At 40.5% G+C, this 12,979-nt stretch overlaps 1 protein-coding gene across 1 annotated transcript; it reads left to right on the top strand.

The window, feature by feature from the left end:
- The first annotated feature begins 242 nt into the window (after window positions 1-242).
- Window positions 243-10,467, top strand: ostf1 (osteoclast stimulating factor 1). The gene is made up of 10 exons (XM_085786431.1): window positions 243-391; window positions 4,593-4,639; window positions 5,452-5,502; window positions 5,802-5,865; window positions 5,952-6,005; window positions 6,215-6,322; window positions 6,648-6,697; window positions 7,668-7,746; window positions 8,065-8,163; window positions 9,287-10,467. The coding sequence occupies exons 1-10, from the start codon at window positions 358-360 to the stop codon at window positions 9,343-9,345; spliced, it is 645 nt and encodes a 214-aa protein (XP_085642557.1). The 5' UTR covers window positions 243-357; the 3' UTR covers window positions 9,346-10,467.
- The last annotated feature ends 2,512 nt before the right edge of the window (window positions 10,468-12,979 follow it).

Here is a 12,979-nt window from a genome sequence, read left to right as displayed (position 1 = left end):
TGTGTGTGTGTGTGTGTGTGTGTGTGTGTGTGTGTGTGAGAGAGAGAGAGAGAGAGAGTAATAGTTTTCTATAAAATTATTGTAGCCTACAACTTTTGATAGATAGATAGATAGATAGATAGATAGATAGATAGATAGATAGATAGATAGATAGATAGATAGATAGATAGATAGATAGATAGATAGATAGATAGCATGTCCGCGGCAGGTTAGATTTTGCGCATGCGCAACACAACTTTTCCGCCGCCTCTGTGAACTTCCTCATTGGCAGCAGCGGTGATAGTTTGACTGCAGCGTCGTTTCTCCCTGAAGTAACACACAGCGCGTTTCTTCTTGTTTTATTTCCAGTTCCCGCAAATGTCGAAGCCTCCTCCCAAACCGGCCAAGCCAGGTAAGACCGACATTATGGAGAGTGTTGTTTAAATTCAGCCCAAACTTTGGCTCCGCGTCTGTGTGTGTGTGTTAACGAGGACAACACACCTTGTCGGCGGTGCGAGCTCCGTGGGCGGGCGGGGAGCCCTTGAGTTAAAAACGGCTGCTTTCATGTCATTTGTTTGGAGGGAAACTTGTATCCGAGAGTGGAAAGAAAACACACGAGTTCGGGAGCACCAGGAGTTTCCATTATTAGTTAGTAGCAGGTCTGAAGGAGCTGTTTGACAGGGGGATCCAGCTCTGAGCAGCAGGCCTCTGTGACTTCCCTATTTCCATCACTCATGCACGGAGAGCGCTCTAACAACTCAGCTGCTCTCCGTGGCTTTAGGTCATGGGTGAAGAGGTGATGATGAGTCTCTTGCATGGTCAATGACTTCAGCCTTAATTTCCTGCAAGCTCAGACCTCTGTTGCTGCTCTTCTGGTTTCCCCTCCCTGAAATGAAGCAACAGTCTATTGCTCACCAAAAACAACAAAATTGGTTGCAATCCCATTGGTGCAGAAAGAATAAATACAACAAATAATAAATGATAGATTAAAAAGTCTACACAAAATAATAAATCACACACATATGCACCAACAACCATCTTGTAACCATTTCACAGCTCCATCTGCAGCATTCAGTAGCCCAGCTTACATATTGCACATTGGTTTAAGCAGCATTCAGGGCAGCAGTGGCTTTTGGGTAAAAACTGTTTCTTAGTCTGTTTGTCCTTGATTTAAGAGTCCTGTATCTCCTGCTTGATGGCAGCATCATTTTTTTTAGGGCAGCGGGAACTGTAGCCTACAGTTTTTGCAGTGAGGGAAAACTGATGTAGAAGGTAAAGGAACTCCACACTTAAGGGTTTATACATGCAGACCTAAAAAAAGAAAAAGAAAAAAGAAAACCATGACCCATCTAACCCTGCCTCTAAAAGCTGTGTGCACACCATGACAAAGCGTGCCGTGCAGGATCTGTAGGCCTAGGCCTATATGTCTATATAAAGATTAGACGGGTGCTTTTAAATCAAGCAGGCACATGTCAGTACACAACTATGTGTGTGTGTTACCTGCTTGTTGTGATAACACCAAAAACAACGCTGGGAGAGGGTGGACCTGGCATTGTCATTCATGATGTCTATAATAATTATTCATGAGTCACATCCAGGTCAACGCCTCACCTGGTGGTGACAGCTGGTGAGCTTGTCTCTTTTGTGACAGGACGACCAGTCTGTATTCGGTGGAGTCGCTGCCTCTGATGTAACATTATATCTACGTGGTATTTCACACATGGAGACACAAGAGTTGCAAGGATGAAAGCCACAGAACCAACCCCAGAATGCAGGTGTAGGTTACCTGAGTGTCTAAGGACTCATCTACAGTGACATGCAAATGTTTTTTGGGCACCTGTGATCACACATTTCTGTAACTGTGAGTGGTGAAGTCGGTTGGAGATGAACTGATCTGAGTTAAAGATGAAGCAACTGAACAATTGAAGCGAACACCATCCAAAAGTTTGGACACCTTTTACAGATTTGAGCTCCAGGATCTCTCACCTGAACCAGCTTGTTGGGGCTTGTTCACAATCCACATTAGGACAGGATTCATAAACAATCTAATTCCTCAAACCTTCTCCCAACTATCAGTAGCTGTGGGCCTCTCTAAGCAGCCACTAACATTAAAAGCAGGAGAAGGCTGTAAGGAGATGGTGAAGGAGAAGTGTCCTCAGGGAGTACTTTTCTCATTTTGTAATGTAGCCCTAATAAAGGAATTAACAGAAAAGGTGGGGGTCAGGTTTGGATCTAAATCTCCAGGGAGGTTTTAGAGGACTCTCTGAGTGGCGATGCACTCTACTGCTCTGCAGCTGCTGCACAAATGTGTGACCTTCATGAGAGAGTCATGAGAAGAAAACCTTCCCTGTGACCCCCACCACCAAACCCAGTGTCAGAAAACTGCAGGGAACAATATCTATTTGTAACATTGAGGATTAAAAGAGGGCGACTTGCATAGCAGCAGGATAATGATTCTCTTAACACAGCTCAAAATCCACAGTCAAATCCACCTCTAGACAAACAAAGCTGAAGGTGTTCAGGTGTGTCCTCCAACCTGAACATCCCTGGACAGACCTCAGAGAGCATGTGCACACAAGACAGCCCAAGAATCTTACAGAACTAGAAGTTGTTTGCACTGCAGTGAGGAATGGGAAAAAGTTTTCTAAACAAGAAGTGAAACACTCTTATCTTGCTTTAAAAAGTGCAAGATGACACTTTCCAAAGAATCTGCTACTACAGACCATGCAGGATACCCAAACCTTTCCATCAGGCCCTTCTCTCTTTTTTTCTTGATTGTGAAACTGAAATTAAAAAGATCATCCTTTACAATATTAAATTAATGTCTCACCTTAAACTAACCCTTTACATTTTGACCACGGATACCCTGATAGGTTAGGGGGTTAGGGTCGTGACTTTCACACCCAACCTGTCACATGACTTTTACTGGATCGTGAGCCGTTTACAGTGGATTATACACAGATATGCTGCATGTGGTGGTTCAGAGTCTGTAGTGCCGTCACTGCTTCAAGCCTCCATGTCGTTGATGACGTCGATGATGATGAGGTCTTTTGAATGAATCTGTCTTGGCCCCTTCCTGAAAACGTTATTTCTCTGCAAAGATTCGGAGCTGTAATGAATAATTAATCAGTCAATTACTTTGTCATTTCTTGGGATTGATCTTGCATTAAGACGACACAGATGGAAAATAATCAAACACAAAAATGAAACCAAAACACAACCATATAAAATCTCCTGAATATGTTTTGCTCACACTAAGAGTAGCTTTTTTCTTTTCTTCTTCTTTTTTAACCCAGAGTAAATCCGTGTGTGTGTGTGTGCCTGCCTGGGGCTTTAAAATGCAGAGGGAATCTGAGCCAGTCAGCACAGGCTTTTGTGTGTTTTAAGCGACATGACCGGGCCTGCAGAGGAGACGAGCTCGCTGCGTGGAACAGAGCTGTGCCTGTGCAGCGGCTCCAGCTCTCTCTCACTCTGAGACACTGACACAGTGTGTCAGCTAAATAGGAACTCTGAGTAACGGCAGGGAGGTGGTACAAATGTCTGACATGTAGGCCAGTTGGCTAAAGCAATCAGCACACGGGGTCACAACTTATTCAACATTTACTGTAAATGCACCAGTTTCAGTCTAGAGGGAAGCGTGTTATGATTCATCAATGTCTTTTTATTACAGCTTGTTTGAATTCTGGCTCTGGCTATTGGTTGGTTGCTGTGTATATAATAGATTCAACACAGATAAAGAAAGTTGCATAAAGAAGTTATGCAACTGATGGAATAGTATATATATAGAAAACATAATCTAACAGGCTTTTTTTTTAATGAAGTATGCGTTTGCATGTAGTTGATGCAGCCTTTGCCTCCTGCCCTGATTTAGTTATTTTAATTAAAAAAGATGAAAGACAGAAAATTAAACCAGATACAATGACTGTATACATGTGTGTTTGACGTGTGAATGTTTGAAGGCATAATATTGACATATCCGATAAAAGCATGTGCAACCAGATCCACTGGTAAAAGGGAAGTCAATAGACTGAAGCACTGAATGATGATCATCTACAAATGAGATGCAAACCAGGAGGATGACGTTACTTGGAACTTGCACTGAATGAGATTTGCTCTATGATATGGTTTTTGTGCATGTCACTGTTTCTTTAAACCCTGTTGAAGGTCTCTGTGTGACCTAGTTCGACCGTCAGCTAAGGCCACAACCACTCTGGTAGCATTCCAGCAGCAGAGCCACTGCCAGGCCCGACTGTGAGCCATCACAGACCCCGAGGGCAGATAGATACCCCAGGGCAGCACACACACACACACAATGACCAGCTCTGTGTTTTTGTCCCTGCTGCTCTGCATGCTAAAGAAAGAAAAAAAGGAAAGGAAAGAATCGCTGTGGGCTGCAGGAGAGTTGTTACATGTTGCATTTGAGTGAAGTAACGTCTCACACGTGTCTCAGAGGAATTTACCACATTAAAGCTGAAGTCTTCTCTTACCCCACTGTGACGGTTGTCAGTACAATGTACCCTCTGTAGCTCTCCTACTCATGCAACAAGTTATGCACAAGTTGTCTACAAATCTTGTATCTAATGCACAATATGTTTTTTTTCTCTCTTCACAAGGCCAAGTCAAGGTGTTCAGAGCTTTGTTCACCTTTGACCCCAGAACGGTAAGAGAGATTTTTGTTTGTCTTTCTACTATTTAAGTGTTGAAGACCATAAACTGAGTCCCATAAAGTTAAATTCATGATTGAATAATTTGACATACAGTACATAAAATAATTGATAATTGTAATTATGCAATAGTACTTGTAGAGTCCGACATAAGAACAATTCAGTTTACATTGAACTTACATTATTTATTTTTCTATGTTTATTAAGACCACATATGTATTTTAAAAAAAAACACACACACACAAAAAAAATGAATGTGGTTTGTTGTTAATATTTAATAAAATATTCATAAAAAAGGAAATTGCCCTGGAGAAATCCATCCAACAAAATGACCCAAAAGCTACAGTGACAGAAGAGGAGCTTTAATAACAGTGATTTAGAGTAAATAAGTCACATATTTTAGTGCTTTATGATCATCCTCCTTGCAAAAATGCACATTTTCAACAATCATTGAAAATGATGTACAAAAAAAAGAGTAGTAGGCGATTCATTTTCTGTTGTTTCAGCTCGAGAGGAAATCATTTGAATGCAGCTGCAAATAAATATGATACACCCAACAAACATGATCATTAATTCCTCTCCTATGTCCTCGGAAGTGACAAATAGTGTGGGTTGGGTTTTTTCCTTTAACCCATATTCCATTTTCCTGTTATTCTTACCACACAGAGAGTTCAGCTGCTGTGCATCACACTCTGTATATAGTAATAGAAATAAACTTAAATGTGGCTTCATTAACAATGAAGTGTTAAAGCACATTAAAATGTAGCAGTCATGACAGTTTCAGCTGATGTTGTTGTTTATTTTTCAGCCAGACGAGCTGTACTTTGAAGAAGGAGACATCCTCTACATCTCTGACACAGTGAGTAAAACCTCCGACATACAGCCACCGTCTTGTCCTCCTGTCCTGTTCAGTTTGACTCTGAATTCCTCCTTTTCCTCTTGGACTCTTTTTCACATCTCCTTTTTGCTGTCTTCTATTTTCCACTGTCCACTTTAAGTCATTTCTTCCATTTTTATCTCATTTCACTCTTTTCTTTGCATTTTTGTTCAGCTTTCACTCTGCTTTGTCCACTTTGTCTCTACTCATTTGTTGCTGTGATTATTTTTGCTTTGGTGGAAAAACCTACAGTAACATGCCTGCATAACTGTTATCCTCAGAGTGACACTAATTGGTGGAAGGGGACATGCAGGGGAAGAACAGGACTAATTCCAAGTAACTATGGTGAGTAGAAAACATAGACCAGCCACGTTTCAATGGAATTTTAATTTGAGACAATGCACTAATGTTCTTGTTTGTGTGTTTTGTAGTGGCTGAGCAGGCAGAGTCCATCGACAACCCAATGCATGAAGCGGCTAAACGAGGTGCAGTACCTATCCACACATTTGTGCATACATACAATACTGTTCTGCTATTTCTTATTATTAAACGTACTTCTGTTAAAGTCTGTTTTTCTGTGTAACATTTCCCTTTAATCTCAGACAAAAACAACCCTTACATAATAAGTTACCCTCTCCATTCAGCTCTGCAAGTGCTTTACGTCTATATTCACACATTTGTTTGTCCTCAACAGGAAATCTGAGCTGGCTGAGGGAATGTGTGGAGAACAAGGTTGGCATTAACGGGCTGGATAAGGCAGGAAACACTGCCCTCTACTGGGGATGCCATGGGGGACATAAAGGTAATCATCTTTGGGTGTATACAATTATTAGGGGCACAAGATGGCAGCTTCTCTTAAGAAACACACTGTATTTTCAGACTGGCAATACTGATTTATCTAATTTGTTGGAGTCCCATGCTGTTCCACCGGAGACTTGAAGCTTAAATTGTGACGCAAAGGCATTTGTTTTACAACAGAGGTGAAGAACATAAAAACAGGAACTTGATCTGTGTTCCTGTTCTCCTGTGCCCTTTCAATGTTCCTGCATGCTTGTAAAGTGATACTAGTGATACATTACGTATTTGCTCCATCACTGAACTTCTCTTTTTTTTTTTTCCTATTTCAGATGTGGTGGAGCTGTTACTTGGCCAGGCCAACGTGGAGCTCAACCAACAGGTGAGACGAGTTTTAAAACTTCACTGATGGGTGAAAAAACTGTAAACATGGATTTCCCCGACAGTTTCGCTTTCTGTAAGGAGTACAGTGTTGAGATGTGAGACGCATAACACATTTTTTAAAGAACCCACACCAAAACAATTCATCCATCCATCCATCCATCCACTGACTCCACCGCTTATCCGTGCAAGGTTGCAGGGGGCTGGAGCCAATCCCAGCTGACATAGGGGGCAGAGTTAGTTCACCCTGGGACAAGTCACCAGTTTATCACACATGGAGACAGGAAAATGCTCATAGAGATGAAAAATGCTCACACACTCACATTCACTCTTACGGGGAAATTTAAAGTCATCAATCAACCAAGCGTGCTTGTGTTTGCACTGTGGGAGGAAGTAGGAAAACCCAGAGGGAACCCGTGCAGGAACAGGGAGAACATGCAAACCCCACCCAGAAAGGGCCCAGGCAACACTCTGCCGCCTTGACACAATTCAGTGTCCATTTCTGATGTGGGATCGTGTGAAAACTAAAAGAACTGAGCGTATTATTATTGTGTTACGCAGCAGCTGAAGGGTTGGCTGAGTGAATCAAAAAGCGGGACTCGGTAGGTGAACTTGCGCGTAGAAATACGGCAGGTCGGTGGTTAATGAAGTGTTGTGCCGATGCGCCTTTGTGAGGATATAAAGCAAACTTCATCAAAATAAATCTATATAGGGGCGTCATATAGCTCACTGGGTTGAACAGTGAGCTGCTGGCCCCAGTTCAAATCCCCAGCTTGATAGGATAGTCTCTCTGATCTCTCTGATTGATATCCTATCACTTGAGGGCATAAAAGCCCCCCAGTATACTTTGAAAAATAAATAATAATAATAATACATCTATATAGCTGTAGGATGTGATCATTCATCTTAGTTGAACTTTGATTGTTATGGTGTTTGGCAGTGATGATGATGATGATGATGTGTTTTTATAGAATAAACTTGGTGACACCCCTCTGCACGCTGCTGCCTGGAAGGGTTATTCTGACATTGTGGAAATGTTGCTGAACAAGAGTGAGTATCGAGCCATGTCTGCTATTTTTTGTTGTTGCTGTTGTTGTTTTATAAAAAGAAATGTGCCCACCAGGCCATCCTCTTAATTTGGATCCATGTCAAAACAGAGCTGGAAAAACACAGAGACAAAGCCCCAGAAGGATTTGTTTTTTTTAATCCATCTTTCAACGAGATTGTGTGATTCTAGAGCGAGGAAACAATAACCACATTTTGTGTGTGGCGTCACATGCACAGTTTTATCTTTTGTATCAGGGTTATTCATGTCTTCCTCCATTTAGTTTCTATTTTTTGGGGTGGGGGTGAAAATGTTTGTTTCAGATGCGAGGACAGACGTCAGGAACAATGAGAATAAGCTGGCTCTGGAGATGGCCACCAACGCCCAGTGTGCTTCACTTCTCAAGAGGAAGCAGGGAAGCAGTAAGTGGAGCTGCCACTCGGGGGCAGCCTCGCAGCACTCAGGCACACACACAGTATCACTCAGTCAGGCCACACACTCTTAAAGGGAACGGATTAATATGCTTTTTTTTTTTCATCTGAGGCCAGAGTCTCATATGTGCACAGTTCACACAGAGATCAGCACCACAGCCTCAGCAGAGTTACTAACTCAAACCCAGTTCTGAATTTGATGTGCTCACTGTGTGTTACGTTCACTACTGATTATTTTCAGTGGTTTCAACCAGTGAAATCTGAACAGAAACATTTAACAACGGCTGGTATAATCCAGTCGACCTAAGACTGCACACAGTGAAAGGTTTGTATCCAAGAAAGATCATTAGAAATAGATCATAATATTTCTGCCATGCAAAAACCACATAGGAGGACACACCATTAAACATAATCCTTTGTAAATATTCTCATTTAAGTCATTAGGCAGAGCTTATTAAAGTACTGAACAGTTATTGATCGCCACGGCCTGGCAACAGCTGCTCAGTTATATGATTGCCAGGGCCGTTGTATAGGGGAGAAAGGTGATGATAATTCTAGGGGCCCAGCGCCCAGTGGGGCCCACAAAAAACCCCAGTAGTTTTGTATGACTGATTTATTCTGCTTAAGATCCTGACTAATACTCATGCAAAACAAAGTAGGCTAAATAAAAAATGATAATACATACGTAGTCTAAGAAATAAAACTGGAAATGTTAGGGCATAGGGGCCCACTTTAGTATTCTTTAAGGGGGCCCAGAATTCCTAGCAACGGCCCTGATGATTGCATATCCATAACTTATTCTTGTCTCCTATGTAAATAAATAGTATGAAATAGGGGCATTGGATGTAATCAGGGGTGGGGTTCAGAGCAGGTCCAAGTGGGAAAAGAGGAATGAGGTTTAGGAGATAAGGAGCAATGGGTGTATAGCTGGAATATAATCATAACATCCACAAGGCTCATTCATATCTTGTATAAGAGTATTTAATGCAAAACAACTAAAAAACATGCTAAAGATGCAATTAATTTTAATCCAGGAGATAGTAGGTGTTGCAGAAATGAGGAGATAAATATAAAATATTCATGTCACTGACTGTTAATTTCTCTATCGACACAGGTGTCACGCGCACACACAGCAACGCAGAAGAGTATTTGGATGATGAAGACTCGGACTGAGCCGTCCCCCCTGTCCAAACATCGCCACTGTCTTCCATAGGGTTTGGGGGAGGGGGGAGCTTGAAGAGTTTTATTACAGACCAAAAATGGATTTGCTGCTGTGTTTTCAACTATAACTCCATTTTAGTTCAATTCATTTGTGCAAACACCTCAGCTCTCGGCCTCCCCGTGTCACACACCTCACATCAGTGTGAATTACAAAGCGTTGAATTAATGCGTTTTGCCATTCGCCTGCTTTTGCCGAGCGCATTTCCACATGTAAGGAGTTTGCCTTGGAGCGTCGGTTGCACACTGGGAGCTGAGGGCCAGAATATACAGTATGTTGTAGTAGTGGGGAAAAAGGGACCAAAGCTCTAAGAAGCACATTCCAAGCATCCAGATTATGTTTAACCCATTTAAACTGGGAATTAAAGTGCCAGTGCAGATTAAAAGATTGACCAGGTCTGTTTCTAGTTAAGTTTTCGAGCTCCACTAAGATTACTGAATTTACAGAGTCACCCAAAAGGAATTGGAAACACATTATCTCTCTGCTTGGCACTCTGTCACAACTAAGCACAATTTATATCTATTTATGTACATCAGGGAGACAAAGCCGCACGTACACTTGACCTTAATATTTCCCCTCAAAATGGGATGAGCTGAGGGACCCAATGAGATGTTTTCCTGTGCTATCTGCTTGGTCAAATTAAGGGTGTCACTAATGTGCATGAATGGGCTTATTATGGGAAAAGCATCTGTAAACTGTGGCAGCCCCTTCATTATGTCATGAAATTCACTCATTACTTTTTTGTGCTGCTTGTACTTTGGTCTGTTATTACATTTCCACTGCCAACATCCTCCATCAGTCCAAAAAAGAAAAAATCTACCCTGTGTGAAACAGACGTTACATTCCTCTCTCGTCTTTCAAGCTTTTGATGGTTTGATTACCATCCTGGGAGCAACTTTCTGGTGTTATTGATGCTTTCCGACAAATTATATTAAAATAAGTGCCTTAAATATATGTAACAGTGTGTTTTTGGTTGTGTATCAATGTGAACATATTTCTTTAAGATGATTTTTTTGTTCCAGATTTCTATCAGCTTTGTCTTCAATCTGCAATAAAAGATTTTTAATGAAAAAAAACATTTCTTTTTTTTTAACCAAAATTAAAGGCCAAATGTTGCGCCGGGATTTTATGTTTCATACTGCCAAAGAAAATTCGTATTCGTAAAATTCGTATACCTCATTAAACCAAATAAATAAATAAATAAATGCAGAACAAGTGCAAACAAACCTCTCTTATACATGTAGATGTAGATAAATATGACTATGGACTGAACATTAATACACTAATAAACCTTTAAAAAAAACCCCACACTGACCAAAAAATATGTTCAAAAGTCAAAGAATTCCTTTATTACAAAGTCAGCATGTTGATGACATTCCAAAGAAGGCAGAAAGGGCAGAAAATAGATGTTGACAGAAAATACAGCGAGTCCTTCCAGAGGGATTCGGGTACATGCTACATAACCGCCGGACCAGAGGAAAGAGAAAATGGACTGGTGAAGCAGAGAGGAGGGTCCACACTTTGAAAACCATTTTCTTTCCTCAACATTTCCCCCCTGACTTATCGACATGAACAGGAATGGCTACTTCAAGTGAAATACATTTCTTCCACACCCCCCAAAAAAAGCAGACATTTTTTGAAATGTAAAATATATATATATTTATATTTAGAAAAAAAATCTACCACTCTGTGCTGTAGGAGTGCACATACAGCAGAGGAAAAAGGAAGCAACTGGTATTTTATGGAGAAGTGCTGACTGGACCATTTCTGCCTTTCAGATCATATCTAATGAGCTGGTTTTAAATAAAGACAGTTATTTATCCACAGTCAGCAACCGTGTAGGGAGAGGTAAAAAATCTTCCCTCTTTCCTTGAATAAAAATCAGACATTTGCTTCTCCTTCTTCACTGAGCAGATAATAGACAGGAAGTGAGTAGTGGAAACTGCTTCATATTTATGAAATATGTGTGAGGCTGTGTTAGCCTGAATGTCAGTCTGAGCGCATCCTGCAGCAGCAGCTACTCAACAAGAGGATGCAGGGGAGGGAGGTAGCAACTTCGAAACCATCTGCTCTCTGGGATTTTAAATAACACTGAGCGAGAGTGAGCAGCAATCAGCAGGTAACTTGGTGTCTGAGCATGACTGTGTGTTTCCCTCAGGGGGTTTGTTAGGAGTATCAATATCATGATACGTGACTTTACAGTACAAAATTGCTAATAAATACACTGTCCTTCAATTATAATGTTCTCTTGGGTAGCAAAGGATATAAATTCTGTTATTTGTAGATGTGAAGAAGAGATTAGAGGAAGCTGCTCTGATTCATTGATAGGCCTCCAGAAATACAAAGAGGGTTCAGCACAGTGAACCACACACACACACGCACACATAAATTATATTACACACCATCACACGTCCAAGCAGACACGATCAAAGTAAAAAAAAAAAAAAAACAGCAGCAAATTAGGCTCCACTTATAGTAAAGAGCTCTGCTGACTCTGCAACACTGTACATTTGATGTGTTACACTCAAAGATGAATGACCCAACATTAGGTAAATCAAAGAACAAACTCAACTTCTGCACATTAAAGCAAACAGGGCTGTTAACTAACACTTTTTTTCCCATATTATTAGTTAATCTAATGGTTATTTTTTCCCAACTGTCTAGTTGCTTAGTCTGTGAAATGTCCAAGAAATGGATCAACCAATCAATCAATCAATCAATCAATCAATCAATCAATCAATCAATCAATCAATCAATCAATCAGTTAATCACTGCAGCTTTGAATGCAACATTACTGTATGCTGCTTGCTTCGTGGCAGAATGAGAAAACTGATACAACCACTGAAATAACAAGTTCAGTTTTCAGTGTGGTACCAGACTGTTTCTTAGCTAGGACCTGTTACCAAGCAACCATTAAGGATAAGTTGCTATAACTGTTTAAAAAAACAAACAAACAAAAAACATACAGTAGGCAAACTGATGTTAAAATGGTCAATTGTGTTTTTTTCATCCTCTGTTGAACTCCTTTGGCATCTCAATTGAGAAATAAGGGTTTTGTTTTGTTTTTACCAATATGTTAATCTCTCTCTTTTTTTAGGATTATTTTTTTTATTTTACCAAACACACTACTGGATGAAACATGTTCTCCAGCTCAATATCCAGCTGTGTGAAATGCAAATCTTGTATACACATCTCATCACAGCCAAAAGGAAAATATTCATCACTGCTTTAATGATTCCGAGTTTTCCCATCATCCTGTGATTTATTTCTACTGATGAAGGATGAAGATGCTGCCCCATCAACAAGGCACATTTGAGCATATAACTTGTACTAATAAGGCCTTTTCAAACATAAGCTGTGGTTATCATTGAGTTTTAAGATAAGAGATTTATATCGTCACTGTTCCATATCTCAAAAATGTCTACTTTTTTTTAATACTATAAGATCGTTTTTCATATAATCCATTAAGTTTTCTTTTTTTTTCGTAAGTATGAAACTCTTTTAAATCCATGAAGGAACACTTATTCCTTCAGTGTATCTTATCAGGATTGGAGATGCACAGTTTTCACCAGAAAGCAACAATATATT

The sequence above is a fragment of the Trachurus japonicus genome, chromosome 9 (genome assembly GCF_045865225.1).
Source record: "Trachurus japonicus isolate A0001 chromosome 9, Traja_1.0".
Lineage (NCBI taxonomy): Eukaryota > Metazoa > Chordata > Actinopteri > Carangiformes > Carangidae > Trachurus > Trachurus japonicus.
The sequence above is the reverse complement of the archived record's forward strand: the minus strand, read 5'-3'. Positions and strand labels throughout refer to the sequence as shown.

Excerpts from the sequence above, each read along its gene's own strand:
- ostf1 (XM_085786431.1), top strand. The coding sequence starts at position 358 with ATGTCGAAGCCTCCTCCCAAACCGGCCAAGCCAG. Across the intron at positions 4,640-5,451 it reads TCACCTTTGACCCCAGAACG|CCAGACGAGCTGTACTTTGA; the intron begins GTAAGAGAGATT and ends TTTATTTTTCAG. Across the intron at positions 6,006-6,214 it reads GCATGAAGCGGCTAAACGAG|GAAATCTGAGCTGGCTGAGG; the intron begins GTGCAGTACCTA and ends TGTCCTCAACAG.